Source organism: Carassius carassius, chromosome 7 (assembly GCF_963082965.1).
Source record: "Carassius carassius chromosome 7, fCarCar2.1, whole genome shotgun sequence".
NCBI lineage: Eukaryota > Metazoa > Chordata > Actinopteri > Cypriniformes > Cyprinidae > Carassius > Carassius carassius.
The window spans coordinates 13,883,036-13,898,869 of NC_081761.1; the positions used below are offsets into that span (position 1 = coordinate 13,883,036).

Genomic DNA, 15,834 nt, shown 5'->3' on the forward strand with positions numbered 1-15,834 from the left:
TGTTTAAAAGAGAGTAAATGTGAGCACTATATTGTGTGTAAAGTATTGATATGTAGTTAAAACAGGTTGTTTAATAGTCTTTATGATTCGCACAGTACTAGTTAGTGGTGCTTACCAAGGCAAGAATAACACATCAGATTGAGCAGGTTGTTGAGAGATGTGATCAAGCCAATGTTTCATGGATGATAGACATTATAATGTGTGAAAAAAAAAGAAAAAAAAAACGTAAGCCAGGAAGCAGCCACATAGCAACCATCTAGAAATGCCTTAGCAACCACCCTAGCAAAACTACCTCCAACATCCTAATATTGTGGAAGGCAAGCACCACTCACCTCATATTTTTGCACCCTTGCAACCACATAGCATCGCACTAAAAGCACTAACAGAGCATTACTCTCATTTTTTTCAGAAAATGTAAAATTCTTGTTTGATTTGTGAACTCCATCTATAACAAGATCTTGTGTGATTGCCTGTGTGTATTCAGTGTGAAATACTGAGCAGTCCAATTTTTTTGTGCTGCTGGTTGTCTGTTCATGCACACATTTTCTGAACAACCTTTAATATATTATGTATTATATATGTGCGTGAGCAGGTCATTAAAAAGAGAAAACCCTCACTTGAGCGAGGATGTTGTGCTGATCAGAGCTCTGCGAGACTCAAACCTGCCCAAGTTCCTCAAAGATGATGCAGTGCTTTTCAGGTGACCGCTCAGTTTGTTTACTACACATACAATTTTTAAAATGTTTCTGGAAAAGGTCTCTTATGCTTACCAAGACTGTATTTATTTGATCAAAAATACCATAAAAAGAGCATTATTTGGAAATATTAATGCAATTTAAGACAACAGTTTTCTACTTTATGGCAGTTTAAAGCAACTGCTTTCTGTTCTAATAAATTAAAATTTTTTATTTATTCCTGTGATGGCAAAGCAGAATTTGCAGTCTTCAGTGTCATATGTGAGCTAAATCTGCCAAAACCTAATTTTAGGGATGTCCTCATATGTAAAAACAGTATAGATATAAATAAAGTTTGTTTAAGAAAATAGGATGCAGAAAGTTTTCTGTCAGAGTTATTGCTAGAAGTGTTTTTTTTTTTTGTAGTAAAATTGAGAAGCTATTAAAGTGTTTATTAATATTTTGAATACATTTTTATTTGTGATTTTTTTTTTCACTATACATATTTTTATTGTTTAGGTTGTTGCAATTTTAGTACATCAAATTAAACTGAATGAAAATAGAGTTAATTTTCAAGTAATACAAATGTTTTTATGGCTCTGATAACCCTCTAACTCTTATAACTCTGGTAAGGGTTTAGATTAGGGTAAGGTTGTAGTATGTATAAGTAGCAATTTATAAAAGCTATATATATATATATATATATATATATATATATATATATATATATATATATATATATATATATATATATATATATATATATATATAATAACATTTGAAAGCTATGAAATATCCCCATTTATATGCGTGTACTGTACTCATTTCACTATATTTCATGATCATATGATCTCCACCATGAGGGGGAGCCACCATTATGTAGAATAAAATCCATCTCATGTGAGTGTCCACATGAGTATTTGTCATACCATTCATTTCTTTAGCTATACACATCTGGACAGGTGTTTTACTTTTGATAATGTGATATTTTAACACGTGATTCAGTTAAATTCAGTCCAGGTCCGAATACTGTATATATGTGTGGATCCCTAACTCCATCTTTTTCTTTCCTAAGTGGCATATTGTCAGACCTCTTCCCTGGCGTTACCATCCCAGAGCATGATTATGGTGTCCTGCATTCCACCATTCACTCATCCCTGTGCCAACGCTCCCTCCAACCCCTCCCAAGCATCATAAGCAAGGTCATTCAACTCTACGAGACCATGCTAGTCCGCCATGGGGTAATGCTCGTAGGGCCCACTGGAAGCGGCAAAACCACTGTCTACCTCGTGCTGGCCGACACCTTGGAAACCCTGTATCATGCTGGCCACCAAAATCCTTTCTACCGCCCTGTTAAGACTTATGTACTCAACCCAAAGTCAGTGAACATGGGCGAGCTTTACGGGGAGGTGAACCCACTGACGCTTGAATGGCGGGACGGTCTTATGGCGCTTTGCGTGCGGGCAGCAGTCCAGGACTTCAGTGACGACCACAAATGGGTGATCAGTGATGGCCCGGTGGATGCACTGTGGATTGAGAACATGAACACGGTGCTGGATGATAATAAGATGCTCTGCTTGGCCAACAGTGAAAGGATCAAGCTCACGCCTTCCATACACATGATGTTTGAAGTGAGATGCTCAAATGTGCACCTGTTTGTTAAATTGCACATACCCTTTCTATTTTTTAATTAGAGGCTAGTCACGCACGCTTACATGTTACGCTTTCTCAATTAGGTTCAGGATCTGGCAGTGGCGTCTCCTGCCACAGTAAGCCGTTGTGGGATGGTGTACATTGACCCAGAGGAGCTTAAGTGGATGCCGTACGTTCAGACGTGGTTCACAGGTTTTGCAGAGAAGGTGAGGCCTTTAAAACTCTCAGTGTTCTAATTAGAAACATTAGAAGGAGTTTAGTTTTATAAGCAATATGTATTTTGTTTGTATTGTGTTTTCTAGTTTGGTTTTTAGACCTGTAGAGCTATCGCCATCTCAGAAATCTTGTTTTCTTAGATTACAGAGCCTGTACGCGAATATCTGATGGAGCTGTTTGAGCAATATGTGGAGAAGGGCCTGCAGTTTGTATCAAAGCACTGTGTGCAGGCCATTGCACAAGTGGACATCAGTAAAGTCACATCCCTTTGCTGCCTCCTGGAGGCATTACTGTTCAGCGATGGAGCCCCTAACCTTAAAATGGTATAATGCATCTCAACTATAACCAAACTGAGACAAAGTCAATTATATTATATAAATGTTTTTTTTTTTACCTACTGATAAAGTAATGTTCAGTACATAAACCTGAAAATAAATTCAGATTTATTTGCAGTCATACATTTAAGTACAGACATACAGCACATGCTTTTCTGCTCCATTACTCTATTAAGCATAAACATAAATTCACATTCTTACTTCTCCCTGAATGTTTGGTTTCTATGAGATATAAGAATGCAGAGAGGAATAGGAACTTGAGTTGCAAGTTGAGTATCATGAATAAAAACCCTGGACTGACACAGTTCAGAACATTCAGACCCAAAAACTACTGCACACTCATTCTGCAGTTGCTAGAAATTGCAGTATGATCCAACTGTTTGCTTGGTCTGATTTCTGTTAAATTTGTGTGTTTTTTTGTGTATGTATTTGCAGGAGGCCAGTAAGTTGAACAGTATGTTGTGTCAGACGTTTGTGTTCTGCTACCTGTGGGCACTGGGGGGAAATTTGATTGACAGTCACTGGGACACATTCGACACATTCGTCAGACAGCAGTTTGAGGGCAACAGTGATGCGAAGGTACATTTTATATACACTGAAATACACCTCAGATCAAGTATGTTTATGGTTAATTTTATCAATAAGCACACAGTAATGGGGACTTTCTCTTTTATTGTCATAATTTATGACAGTCATATCAGCTTCATAGTGTTTGTGTTCAGAAAAAGACACCATTATGTGTTACAAGATTAGGAGGAACATGTTTGGTTCTTCACAGATTTGCAGCCATTGTGTTTTTATAATTTTATATAATCCAAAAGGTAATTAATTTGTTTCTTCTCTTTTCCCATTATAATGTTTTCTCAGTGACCATACAGTAGCTAGCTATTCCTGTTTAATAGCTGGTGAGGAACATACAAACCTCCTCTGGGCTTTGACCCTGAAAAGAGCACATTAACCTGACTCGGGGGTCATCGTAAATTATATATAGCACCTGACTGCTTCAATTCTTTTTATAAAGACAGCTGTGTCATCTCTATATCATGTGTCTGTTGCATTCTTAAATGTGACCTTAGGAATATTTAATGAGAACAAGATTGAGGGGAAAAAAATGTCTGTCCCAGACATTTGTATAAGGATAAAGGGAAGGCGTGGTTATTTCAGAAGGTCGGAATGCAGTGGAGAGTGGCATTATTAGTATTCCACAGAGCAAGGCAGAATGAGCAAGGGAGGGGGGGGGGGAGTGGAGAGCAGAAGAAAAGGAAGGGGTGAATTTGAGATGAACAAGGGTTCTAGAACCTGCCCTTATAATAAAGACTCCAGAAGAAAAAAAAATATTTATTTTCTATTCTCTATCTAGCTATCTATTTATCTGTCTATATGTCTGTCTGTCTGTCTATCACAAACTATTATCTGATTTCAGAAAGAAATGGACTACCACCATATGAACTACTTTTATGATGTTTTTATGTTGTTGATTTAGAAGTGTGACATCCCTGTCACCATTCACTTTAATTTCATAGAAAAAAGCGGCTAGGACATTCTGCTAAACATCTAATTTTGTGTTTTATTAACATTTAAAATGGCATAGTACATATTAAAGTGAATATCTCTCTCTTTCTCTCTCTCTCTCTCTCTGTAACAGTTGCCCAGTGGAGGTGATTTATGGAGTGTGTATATGAACTTTGATGCTAAATGTTTAGAGCCATGGGAGAAGATCATTCCCTGCTTCAGTTATAACAGTGAGATGCCATTCTTTGAGATGCTGGTGCCCACCACAGACACGGTGAGGTACGGATACCTGATGGAGAAACTGCTATCTGTCAATCACTCTGTCCTCTTTACGGGCATCACTGGAGTGGGAAAGGTAAGGCAGTGCGTGTTTAATGTGACGTAAAGATTTTCCATTGTTCATCACTACAAATCGTTTACTAGGCTTTTTGTGAATTTTAGTCTGTGGTGGCACGGGCATTATTGAACAGTGTGCAGGAGAAGGCAGGTTATGTCCCCGTCTACATTAACTTCTCAGCCCAAACTTCATCAGCTAGAACTCAAGAGATCATTGAGTCAAAACTGGAGAAGAAGAGAAAGAATATACTTGGTATGGGACATTAGATATGATTTGGGTGGTTGTGTAAACTGCCATACTGAAAATCATCATCCATCATAAAATCGCCCCCCCCCCCCCACCCCACACAAAAACAATCTGTGTTTATGTTTTTCAGGTGCTCCTGCTAATAAAAAGATTGTGGTGTTTGTAGATGATCTAAACATGCCAAAACTTGACAGTTATGGCTCTCAGCCCCCTATAGAGCTGCTCAGACAGTTCCAGGACTTCCATGGCTTCTATGACAGAGAAAAATTCTTCTGGAAGGAGATACACGTAAGCAACAGACACTTATATATAAAAAATAGAATCATGTGTCATAATTCCTTCAGAGAAATGAAAAGATTTGTCCTTGTTTCACGTCACTGGCCAGGGTAGAAAATCTAAATCTGTTACTAATGACCAGTATTGTTTATAATAAATAAACAAAAACAGTATTTAAAAGGATTTTTTTTTTTTTAGTTAAATTCAGTTTTTATATATGTTTACATACTATATTTTGTGTGTGTGTATATATATCCAGAGTAGTAGTGTTGTTTTGATATAGCACTGTATAATTAGGATTTATTATTGAGGGTCAGGGGTGAGGTGTAATGAAAATGTAATGTAAAGAATCGTTAAGGCATCAGAATTGTTAACTAGAACCAGAATTGTTACTTTCCTTAAGATTTCCATTCCTAATCATGTGCATCTGCTGTGAGACCAGTAGTTTGTGCAGAAACCTCAGAGACTACATTTAAATTTTATCAAGCATTTTAATCGTTGAACATTTTCTCTCTCTATGGGCATGGAAAATAATGTATGTTGTAGTGATTATCGTATAATGAGCAGGACTAATGCTTGGTGTTTGAAGTACCTGCTCTCATTGTAATTTTGCCTTACCTCGGGAATGACTCTTAATTATGTATTTTTCACACACCAGCATCAAGTAAACCCCGTGCTTGTTGAACACACACACACACACACACACAAACACACACACACACACACTCATACACACACACTCATACACACGTACAAACAAAGATAAAATTGCATAATATAAACAGGGACAATTATGCGATTTGGCAAGGTTACAGAGAAATATGGTGATCTGAGATGTAGTTGACCTCAGTACTCATCCATCTCAAATGTGAGTTATGATAAATAAAAGACAGAAATATGATGAGAAAAGAACCTGCTGAAGATTAAAAGAATGATTTGGGAGTCTCAAATGAGATTTGCCCTTGGAGAAACTCATCTGGGTTAGTATAGCTCTTTGGTGGCTGAATATGACTCTGCTTTGACTTTGACACAGCAACATTTCCTGAATGATTTTTCTGTCATTTAAAGAGTAATTGGTCATTAAGTTTTCCAGCTGTCATGAATGCTCTCATTCTAATTTGGGTTTTAATCAATATTACATTAATTTCTTCTAGTAAAGGTTTGATGAGATTAGTAGAAGTGTCAAAAAACTTAAATGATGTCCCTTGGATACTTTTTCTTATGCACTTATTCACTTTCTTCTCTTTGCTTTTCCTCCCTAAAGGATATGACCATAGCTGCAGCCTGTGCACCTCCTGGTGGAGGTCGTAACCCGGTGACCCCTCGTTTTATCCGCCACTTCAGCATGCTGTGCCTCCCAACGCCCTCTGAGCAGAGCCTCAAACAGATTTTTAAGGTCAGACATATGGTAGCACTCATTTTGAATGAATATTTTACTTTTAAACTTAATATAAAATCACAATTGACCCATTTACTTTCCTAATACATATTTTCGGTCTTATTGTTATAAGTTATGTTATTCCAGATAAACATGTCAAAATATAATAAATGCTTTGCATCTGAAGCAGCTTTCCTTTTTAAGTTAACATTATGATATCCCCTCCAGCCACCTGTCTATATAACATCCAGTCATGTCCCTCTGGATAAAATCAAGTCCTGGCCTACATTTTACTCATTGAATATCCAGTTTCACTCTTAATTATGCCACATATATGTATGACAGTAAAGGGGTTGCCAAAGCTGTTTCATCATGTTTACTTTAAAACTGAAGCATCCTGTGCCTGATGATTCTGGAGACATCAATGACTGAATCAGCCTGTTGATTTAGAAAATGGCAATGCTCTTGAGCCGACTTTAAATGTGTTCTAAAATCTGTTGAGCTGCCTGCCTAGACTATTATATTAAAGCTGAAAGAATGCTTTACTTGTATTTACATGTGTTTGAAAAGTAGGCTACATAACATAGTTGAAAAAAAAATTGATTAGCATATTAGTATTTCTTTGTTGTATGTGTTGCATTACAACAGCAACAAGCTGATGTCAAAGTATTTTGATATATGTCTGGACTGGAGCTAAAATTCTTTCAGAAAAGTTGCAGTTTTGAATTCATTCAATTTAATGGAACAGTTCCCCCCAAATTTAAATTAGCTGAAAATGTACTCAGCATCGGGCAATCAAACAAGTCCTGTCATATTACTTTCTCCAGTAAAAAAGTAATCTCATCTGAGTCAGAAGAGAAGAATGCACAGATCAAGCACGGCTTACAAGTGGAAACAAATATAAACAGACATGTTGGTCGATTTTGATGTGAGATGACAAAAGGGAGTAGTTTTTATTTTCACTGGAGGAAGTGTTGTGGAGTATGCACTCATATTTTCGCTAGGGACATCCGTTGAAAGTGAAAAGCCTTAATAATGGCGTTGTTTCTTACAAACACAGCTTTCACTTAATAAGATGTCAAAGGGTTAGTTAAACGAAAAATGAAAATTATGTCATTAATAACTCACCCTCATGTCGTTCCAATCCCGTAAGACCTCTGTTCATGTTCGGAACACAGTTTAAGATATTTTAGATTTAGTCCGAGAGCTTTCTGTCCCTCCATTGAAAACGTTTGTACGATATACTGTCCATGTCCAGAAAGGTAAGAAAATCATCTTCAAAGTAGTCCATGTGACATTAGAATTTTTGAAGCATCGAAAATACATTTTGGTCCAAAAATAACAAAAACCCACGACTTTATTCAGCATTGTCTTCTCTTCTGGGTCTGTTGTGAGCGCGTTCAAAACATTGCAGTGTAGTGATATCCGGTTCGCGAACGAATCATTCGATGTAACCGGATCTTCTTGTTCACCAAATCGAACTGAATTGTTTAAAACGGTTCGCGTCTCCAATAAGCATTAATCCACAAATGACTTAAGCTTTTAACTTTTTTAACATGGCTGACACTCCCTCTGAGTTAAAATAAACCAATATCCTGGAGTAATTCATTTACTCGAACAGTACACTGACTGAACTGCTGTGAACAGAGAACTGAAGATGAACACCGAGCTGAGCCAGATAACGAACGAAAGATTGACTCGTTCTCGTAATATGTAATATGTCTGTCTAGTTGTTTTTGAATATGTATCATATGAATAACCCTTAAAAATCCCTAAATCATCTGAATAGTGTTCGGTAGACATGACCCTTCGCCAGTATAATTGGACTTCCTCGTTAAGACAGCCCACCGGCTAGAGTTTTAAAATATGCAGTTTTCCACATCTTTAGTATCTTCCTATAAAGAAAGTTAATTGCAGAGTAGCTCATTAAGTATGGGAAAGGAGCTGTCTTGGGTTCTGAAACTACAGCATGAGACCTGTAGCTGTCCATGGTTCTGAACTGACAGACTCCGAGAAGAAACCAACCCAAGCTCTTTGGATATACATGCCTGTGGCATTTTTTCTGCAACACCAACATTACAGACTTTGGTTCATGTTTTACGGCAGTTTCAAAGTAAAATGTCCAGAGAGTGGTGGTAAAAGTGGGTTCAATACGTGACTGTGGCCATGTTTTTATTACGTTGGTACAGGCATATTAGCAGTGTTTTTATTATTGTGCTTCATGGTTCAGATATCAAAAGTCTGGGGAGTGTTGCTAAAAGGTTAATGCTCAATCGCGTTGGAAATATCCCCTACACCAAACCCAACCACAAAAGTGATATTAAAATAAATTTGCTGATGCAACTGTGCTATTTTATTTTTCTTCTATATGGATTTGAGCTGTTTTGTCAAACTGTAATTCCACAGGATTCATACTAGAGCGATTCACCTCATAATTGCAGTGCCGTATTGTGTGAGCTACTGAACAAATCTATCGCATTAGAAAACCCATACATATGAAGCTGTACATGTGACACTAACATTCAAAAGTTAAAATGTTAAAATTGTTAAGTCATAACATAATATTGTGCAAGGAATTGTGCAACAAATGAGGTTTTCTTAATCATAGCTCTGGTCATGTAAATCATACTTGTGTGAAAAGGAACAAAAGTTGTCAGAGTTGTACTGCCTCTAGTGTTAATTTAAGTTTGAAAGTGCAGTGATTCATACAGATAGGTAAATTTCTTGAGTTTTGCATATTTCCAGTGAGCCTGAGCAAGTGAATACTGGTCAGTGCTGGAACTATCCATTGTGGCAAAAGTCTTCAGACATTTCATGCTTAGAAATATTACTGTCCTTAGTTCTACATGTGTTGTGTACACTGACTGTTCTTGTATGTGCATGTTTGCAGGCAATTTTGGGTGGATTCCTCACTGAGTTTTCCACAGCAGTGAAGCAGGCATCTGACAGCATTGTGGATGCTGCTGTTGAGATCTACCGTCGTATGAGTGTAGACCTGCTGCCTACACCAGCCAAATCCCACTACGTTTTTAACCTTAGAGACCTTTCTAAATGTGTCCAGGGTAAGAAACACACACACACACACACACACACACACACACACACATGAACAAAGACGTGTACCTACAGGGCCTTTAAGGCAGGAGGACAGTCGCAAAGAACTTACAAAGACTCATTAAAAGTATATATTGTACTCAAATAATTTAAAACCTGGTCAAAATCACAATTCATCTAAAATAATACAACTTTTAACAATTTTACCCAGGGTCTTTAGCATCTGTTGCATAAATCCACCTAAGGCTTGTAAAGAGCTTCTTTCATTTTGGAGCTCTTAAATGAGCAATAAAAATGCATTCTCTAATTTGAATAGGCATCTTGTGAGTTGTTCAAATGTTCTTTTATGGTTTAGGACTCAACCAGGGGTTGATCTATAGACTCTCTATAGCATTGGTTCCCAACCTGGGGTCCGTGCCCCCCTCAGGGGTGCGCCAGAGTTCACAGGGGGGGCGCGGGAGCGGATATGCTTTGAGGTGAATAAAGATGCATAAAATGTTCTACTAATAATATTATATAAAAATATTTTTTCAAAATTGTAAAAAAATCATATGCTAAAAATGCCGATTTCAATTACAATTTCGTTATTTCAAATGTAGGCCGTTGCGCGTGGCAAGCGCGCTCATAATGTAAGAGATGCCGGCGCGACCACAACAGTGCCCAACATCAAAAGGCAAACATAATCCTTGTGTGGTTGACGGACCGTTTATCAGTTTGGACCAGTGCAGCGCGAGCCGATCGTTATCATGCGATGCTGTTACTACACAGCGCTAATAAGAGATCCAGTAAAGAAACCATTTTAATTTGCCACAGAAGTAATAACATCGCAGCGAGATCTAGAGAGAAACATTCACATTTCTCCGTTATTAACGGATCAAACAGCCCATGGAAACCAGGAAGAAACATTGTGTCGTGAATGGACTATCCAGTGTCCAGATCTGCAACATTTACCATGGATTTACTGCAACCATGAAAGTTTGTCAGGAACAGTAGGCTATAATGCCTTCAAGTAACATTACGTCGGTTTTATTTTGACATTATGAATACAATTGCTGCCCTCAAATGTTAATCTGAAATAAAATAAACCTTGGTTTATAACTACTACAATATTAAATTTTTTCCAAGAAGCTGTTTTGTTTTATATGCTCATAAGAAGACTCAATTATAGCTCCAGAATTACTCAAAGTAAAAAATGTCACACTTTATTATGTTAGTTTTAATATATAAAAAAAAATCAGGGAGATTTCTCTGGCATTTCTTTCTTTTTGCTGTATCAAAAACATACTGAACCGTACCGTGACACAAGTGTATCGTATGGAACCGAACCGTGAATTTTGTGAACCGTTACACCCCTTATATATATATATATATTTATATATTAGTGCTGGAAAAAAAAAATTAATCGCATCCAAAATAAAAGTTTGTGTTTGCATAATATATGTGTGTGAACTGTTTTAATTATTTTGTATATAAATACACGCATATGCATGTATTAATTAAAATTTTTTGCATGTATATACTGTATATACATTTATACATAATTTATATTATATATAAATATAAATAATTTATATATAAATAAATATTAAATATATACATGCATATGTGTGTATTTATATATACAAAATAATTATACACAGTACACACACATATATTATGCAAACACAAACTTTTATTTTGGATGCGATTAATTTTTTCCCAGCACTAATATAAGAACCACTGCTCTATAGGGATACTGTCAATGGCAACTAAAACCATCCAGCACAGTCCCCTTCTGATTAGGTTTTTTATTAACCAAAGGTCACAGACAAGTTCATCTGTTACTGTCCATTGATCTGTAGACTGTAAAATTGATTTTATAGTAGTAGGCATTCTTGCTATGAAATACAGGTTTTAATGAAGAATCTGTTTGAATGTGAAAGAAAATCGTATTCATTCTCTGCTTCTGTGTGTTTGTTTCTGTGCAGGTATGTTGCAGTGTGAGCCAACTACAGTGAGAGATCAAACCCAGATCTTCCGTTTGTTCTGTCATGAGTGTCAGCGTGTGTTCCATGATCGCCTCATCAACAATGAGGACAAGACCTACTTCCATACCATGATCTCAGAGATAGCCAGTAAGCATCTGACTCTTGAATCCTTTTCAGTGTTAAATCTTCAGAAGCTTATAGTCAAGACATAGTAATAGATAAAATAATTTAATGTTATAATACATTTTATTTTAAAATGTATTTATTGACCAAAAAAGTAAATAAACAGGTTTATTATTATTATTTTATGAAATAAGAAAATGTATATAGAGGAAAGTGGGTCAGATTAAAGCAATATTATAAGTCTCCTTGTTTTGCAGTGTGACTTATCAGAGTGATCTATTTATTTTTGTTTTGCCCCCAATCTGTCATCTTTTTGCTACAGTAAACATTAATGTCTGCTGCTAAACTGCTTGTCCAACAGATAGATATTTCAGCATAAACATAGAGCCGATGTACTTTGTGAACCAGCCCATCATTTTTGGAGATTTCATCAAGGTAAAAGTATTTTGGGGATTGTCGTGATCCTTTTGCATCTGACAGTCTGTCTCTGTTTTGTATTTTCTTTGTAGAGTGCTTTCTGTGTGTTTACATTTAATTGTTTAATACATAATTTCTCATATAAAGATAGTTCACTATAACAGTTGCTTGTCTTTTTGATTATGGTCATTTTTGATGTAATGGCACTGCATGATTTTTTTAAATAAATTATTGAATTAACACTGTTCAGGTTGGAGTAGACAAGGCTGACCGTGTCTATGAGGATCTAACAGACATAGAGAAGATTCGCCAGGTGCTACAGGACTACCTGGATGACTACAACACGACCTTTGCCAAGGAAACCAAGCTTGTGTTCTTCCAAGATGCCATTGAACACGTGTCTAGGTAAGCAAGCAGCTTGCCTTTTCATCTGGTGATCACAAAACCAGGTGTTCAGATGACCCCACCTTTCATGCTGGGCATCTGGATCTGTTTACTAATGGAATTTTTTGTTCATTCACCCAGTTGACCTTTTTTTCTTTCCATTCATCTCTTCCCCTGTCAATAGAATCGCCCGCATGATTCGCCAAGAACGTGGAAATGCCCTGTTAGTTGGTGTGGGCGGCACAGGAAAGCAATCTCTAACACGTTTGGCTGCTCACATGTGTGGTTACCGCTGCTTTCAGATTGAGTTGAGCCGTGGTTATAATTATGACAGCTTCCATGAAGACCTGCGTAAACTTTACAAAATGGCAGGTGTGGAAGACCAGGACATGGTGTTTCTCTTTACAGACACTCAGGTACAACCAAAAAGAAATTTGCTGATATATTAGCTGTTTTTATTTTAATGTTAGGTAAAGATTTAGTTGTTGTGTGTTTAAGTTTGTGAAATGGAATGTTTGCCCTAACGTAACACAAAACCCCAACTCTCCGAAACTCCTTGTAACCATTTCACAAGTTATGATTTATTGATTTGTGGATATGAATCTGGATGCAGAGAGGTTTTCTCTGAGCTGTAGAGTAGACAGTAGGTCATTTCTGTTATGACTCCAGGCCCTCTGCCAGTGCTGTAATACTGTCTCATGAAAGCAGAGACTTCTACCTTTTTGTGATTCAGCATACAGGCTCTGCAGCAATAATGACCCCCTAAATAACTAACGAGACAGACACAAGCTGGTGCTATAGACAAGATATACATTGTGTGGTTTGTGTTTGTGTGCCCATCTGTAGGGCTAATTACTAATGCGAATCTGGGTGTTTGATTGAATAGGCTGTTTTAAATGTCATTTACTATTGTGTTTTCATGGACTGAAGGGAATAAATACTCTTCAGTGTTTTTGATAGATAGTCACTCACTGTTGAAACATTGTTTTTCAAACGTGCCTTTAGAGGGTGTTTGACCTTTAGGTTTAAATTCTTTACCTGGAGTACCATCCCATGGGTGTGTGTGTGTGTGTGTGTGTGTGTGTGTGTGTGTGTGTGTTTGTAATGTTTGGATTGGTTTTAATCTGGACTTAACATATGAAAGAAACAATTAACACAACAAGGAAAAGTGTTTTTTTTTTTTTTTATAATTTATTCTAAGCACTGCTTGATGATCATACTGCATGGAAAATAGGTAACAATATTAGATTTTTTTTTCACTACAGAATTATCTTATATAATAATTCACAATAGAATCGTGATTTTTATTTAAAAAAAAAAAGGTTTACAGATAAATACATTAATTATGACATGAATCAAAATCATTTTAAAATTTGTCTATTTAGTATGTTTTCCTTTTTTTGGCCAGTGAATCACACTGAAAATATGAATGTAGGGAGGCAGAGAGAATTCATTAACATAACTGTACGAAAGTGAAAATGAAGGCCAGTTAAATCTCACTTCCCTGATCTCAAGAGGTGCACTAGCGTCTGATGCAAGAGGCTGCTGTCGTTAGTGCCTTTGTTAGTGTGCCTGCCTCCAGAGCCGGTTCAAATCCTGCTTTGAGATAGCATGGCGAGTAGTATAGGAGGGGCTACAGTACACTGGTGACGTGACCCGGACGGGAATGAGGTTTAAGCTGATGATACATGGGGCAACTTTTTAGGCAATGTTGCTGTCAACAGGCAACCAAGTGAGACACATGGAACACGACGGATCAAAAGTATCGAAATAGACATTTGTTACTCATTCTTAATGGGAAAGTGCTCAGGCAACATTCCTCAAAAAAAGTTGCCTAGCAAAAATGCTCAATAGTTGCCCTGTGGTATCGTCAGCCAGTGGAATGATGTTGTTTGACCATGTGATTTCTTTTTCTCATCTGTTTAAGATTGTGGTAGAAGAGTTCCTGGAGGATATCAATAACATGCTGAACTCGGGTGAAGTACCAAATCTCTTTGAGAAGGATGAACTGAAACAGGTGCTGGCTGCCATTAGCCCCAAGGCTAAAGAGGCCGGCATCTCAGAGGGAAATAGGGATGAGGTACATGATACAACTAACAACCATCCAATCTTGCAACATGGCCATAACCATCTAACCAAGTGCAGAATGTCCCTATTCTCAGCTGCTCTGTAATTCTGTTTAGATGTCAGTTGTCTTATTTCTGTTTATCCTTGTGTCTTCAGGTTTTCCAGTTCTTTATCTCTCGTGTGCGTGAGAAGCTGCACATAGTGCTGTGTATGAGTCCTGTGGGCGACTCCTTCCGCTCACGCTGCCGCATGTTCCCATCACTAGTTAACTGCTGTACCATTGACTGGTTTGTACAGGTCAGAATACACCTCCTCTCTTTTAACACTCTCTTTTTCAAACCAAAATCACTGAGCAGTGAATTCATTAAACATGTTTCCACTAAACTGCTGCGCATGCAATCCCCTGCCTGTAATCCGCAACCAAACTTAAACATGCAGTGTTTCACTATGCACATTTAAATTAAGTCATTGTTATTCTTTTTAGCAGCGCACACATTTTCTCTCTATAAAATCAATTTCATAGAGAGGAAATGTGTGCATAAAAAGAATAACAATGACTTAGTTTAAATATGCACAGGCACAGGCAAAGGCTTATTAAAGATGTGCCTTATTCACAAAAATCAGTGCTATTTACAGAAAGCAGGCGGTAGACACAGTTTTAATCGGCCTGCAAGATGGGCAATTGTGTCATGCACATAGCGTTCGGCAGTAATTTTTGGGCTTATTTGTTTAACTTGTTTAGTAAATGAGTTGCTAAAACAACAGACAGCGAATGCTAACTGCACTGTCAGTGGGCACAATTAATTCTTAGTGAGTTCCCATTAAAGTAACATGAAAGAAAGTAGAAATACAATGAATCCTGAAATACCCACGGACATCTGAAGTGTTGTATACTGTACATACACTACTGTTTAAATGGGCCAGACAAAGGACAACACCCGGTCCTCACCGTAAAAGTAACCAAGTTACAGAAACTGTTTAAACATTAGGGGATTTTAACGTCTTCAATCCTCTTATTGATCATCAGGCTATTTATTTGATCAAAAATACAGTAAATGCAGTGATATTGGTCTTTTTTTTGTATTTTAGTATATTTTAAATGGTAACTTATTTATTTCAGGGCAAAGTTGAATTTTTTAGCATCATTACTCCAGTTTGCGGAGTCACATGATCTTTCAGAAACCATTTTAATATG

The 15,834-nt window shown here is 37.1% G+C and overlaps 1 protein-coding gene across 2 annotated transcripts in view; it reads left to right on the top strand.

Moving 5' to 3' along the window:
* The window catches only part of dnah6 (dynein, axonemal, heavy chain 6), an 80,058-nt gene that overhangs the window by 22,557 nt on the left and 41,667 nt on the right, over window positions 1-15,834 (top strand). For both annotated transcript variants that reach the window (XM_059553950.1, XM_059553951.1), the window contains exons 35-50: window positions 593-700; window positions 1,750-2,305; window positions 2,411-2,533; window positions 2,684-2,866; window positions 3,314-3,457; window positions 4,524-4,745; window positions 4,832-4,979; window positions 5,104-5,261; window positions 6,514-6,645; window positions 9,518-9,689; window positions 11,649-11,795; window positions 12,133-12,206; window positions 12,439-12,593; window positions 12,757-12,988; window positions 14,500-14,652; window positions 14,796-14,936. In XM_059553950.1, the coding sequence (XP_059409933.1) occupies window positions 593-700; window positions 1,750-2,305; window positions 2,411-2,533; window positions 2,684-2,866; window positions 3,314-3,457; window positions 4,524-4,745; window positions 4,832-4,979; window positions 5,104-5,261; window positions 6,514-6,645; window positions 9,518-9,689; window positions 11,649-11,795; window positions 12,133-12,206; window positions 12,439-12,593; window positions 12,757-12,988; window positions 14,500-14,652; window positions 14,796-14,936 (2,848 nt within the window). The remainder of the gene's footprint in view (window positions 1-592; window positions 701-1,749; window positions 2,306-2,410; window positions 2,534-2,683; window positions 2,867-3,313; window positions 3,458-4,523; window positions 4,746-4,831; window positions 4,980-5,103; window positions 5,262-6,513; window positions 6,646-9,517; window positions 9,690-11,648; window positions 11,796-12,132; window positions 12,207-12,438; window positions 12,594-12,756; window positions 12,989-14,499; window positions 14,653-14,795; window positions 14,937-15,834) is intronic.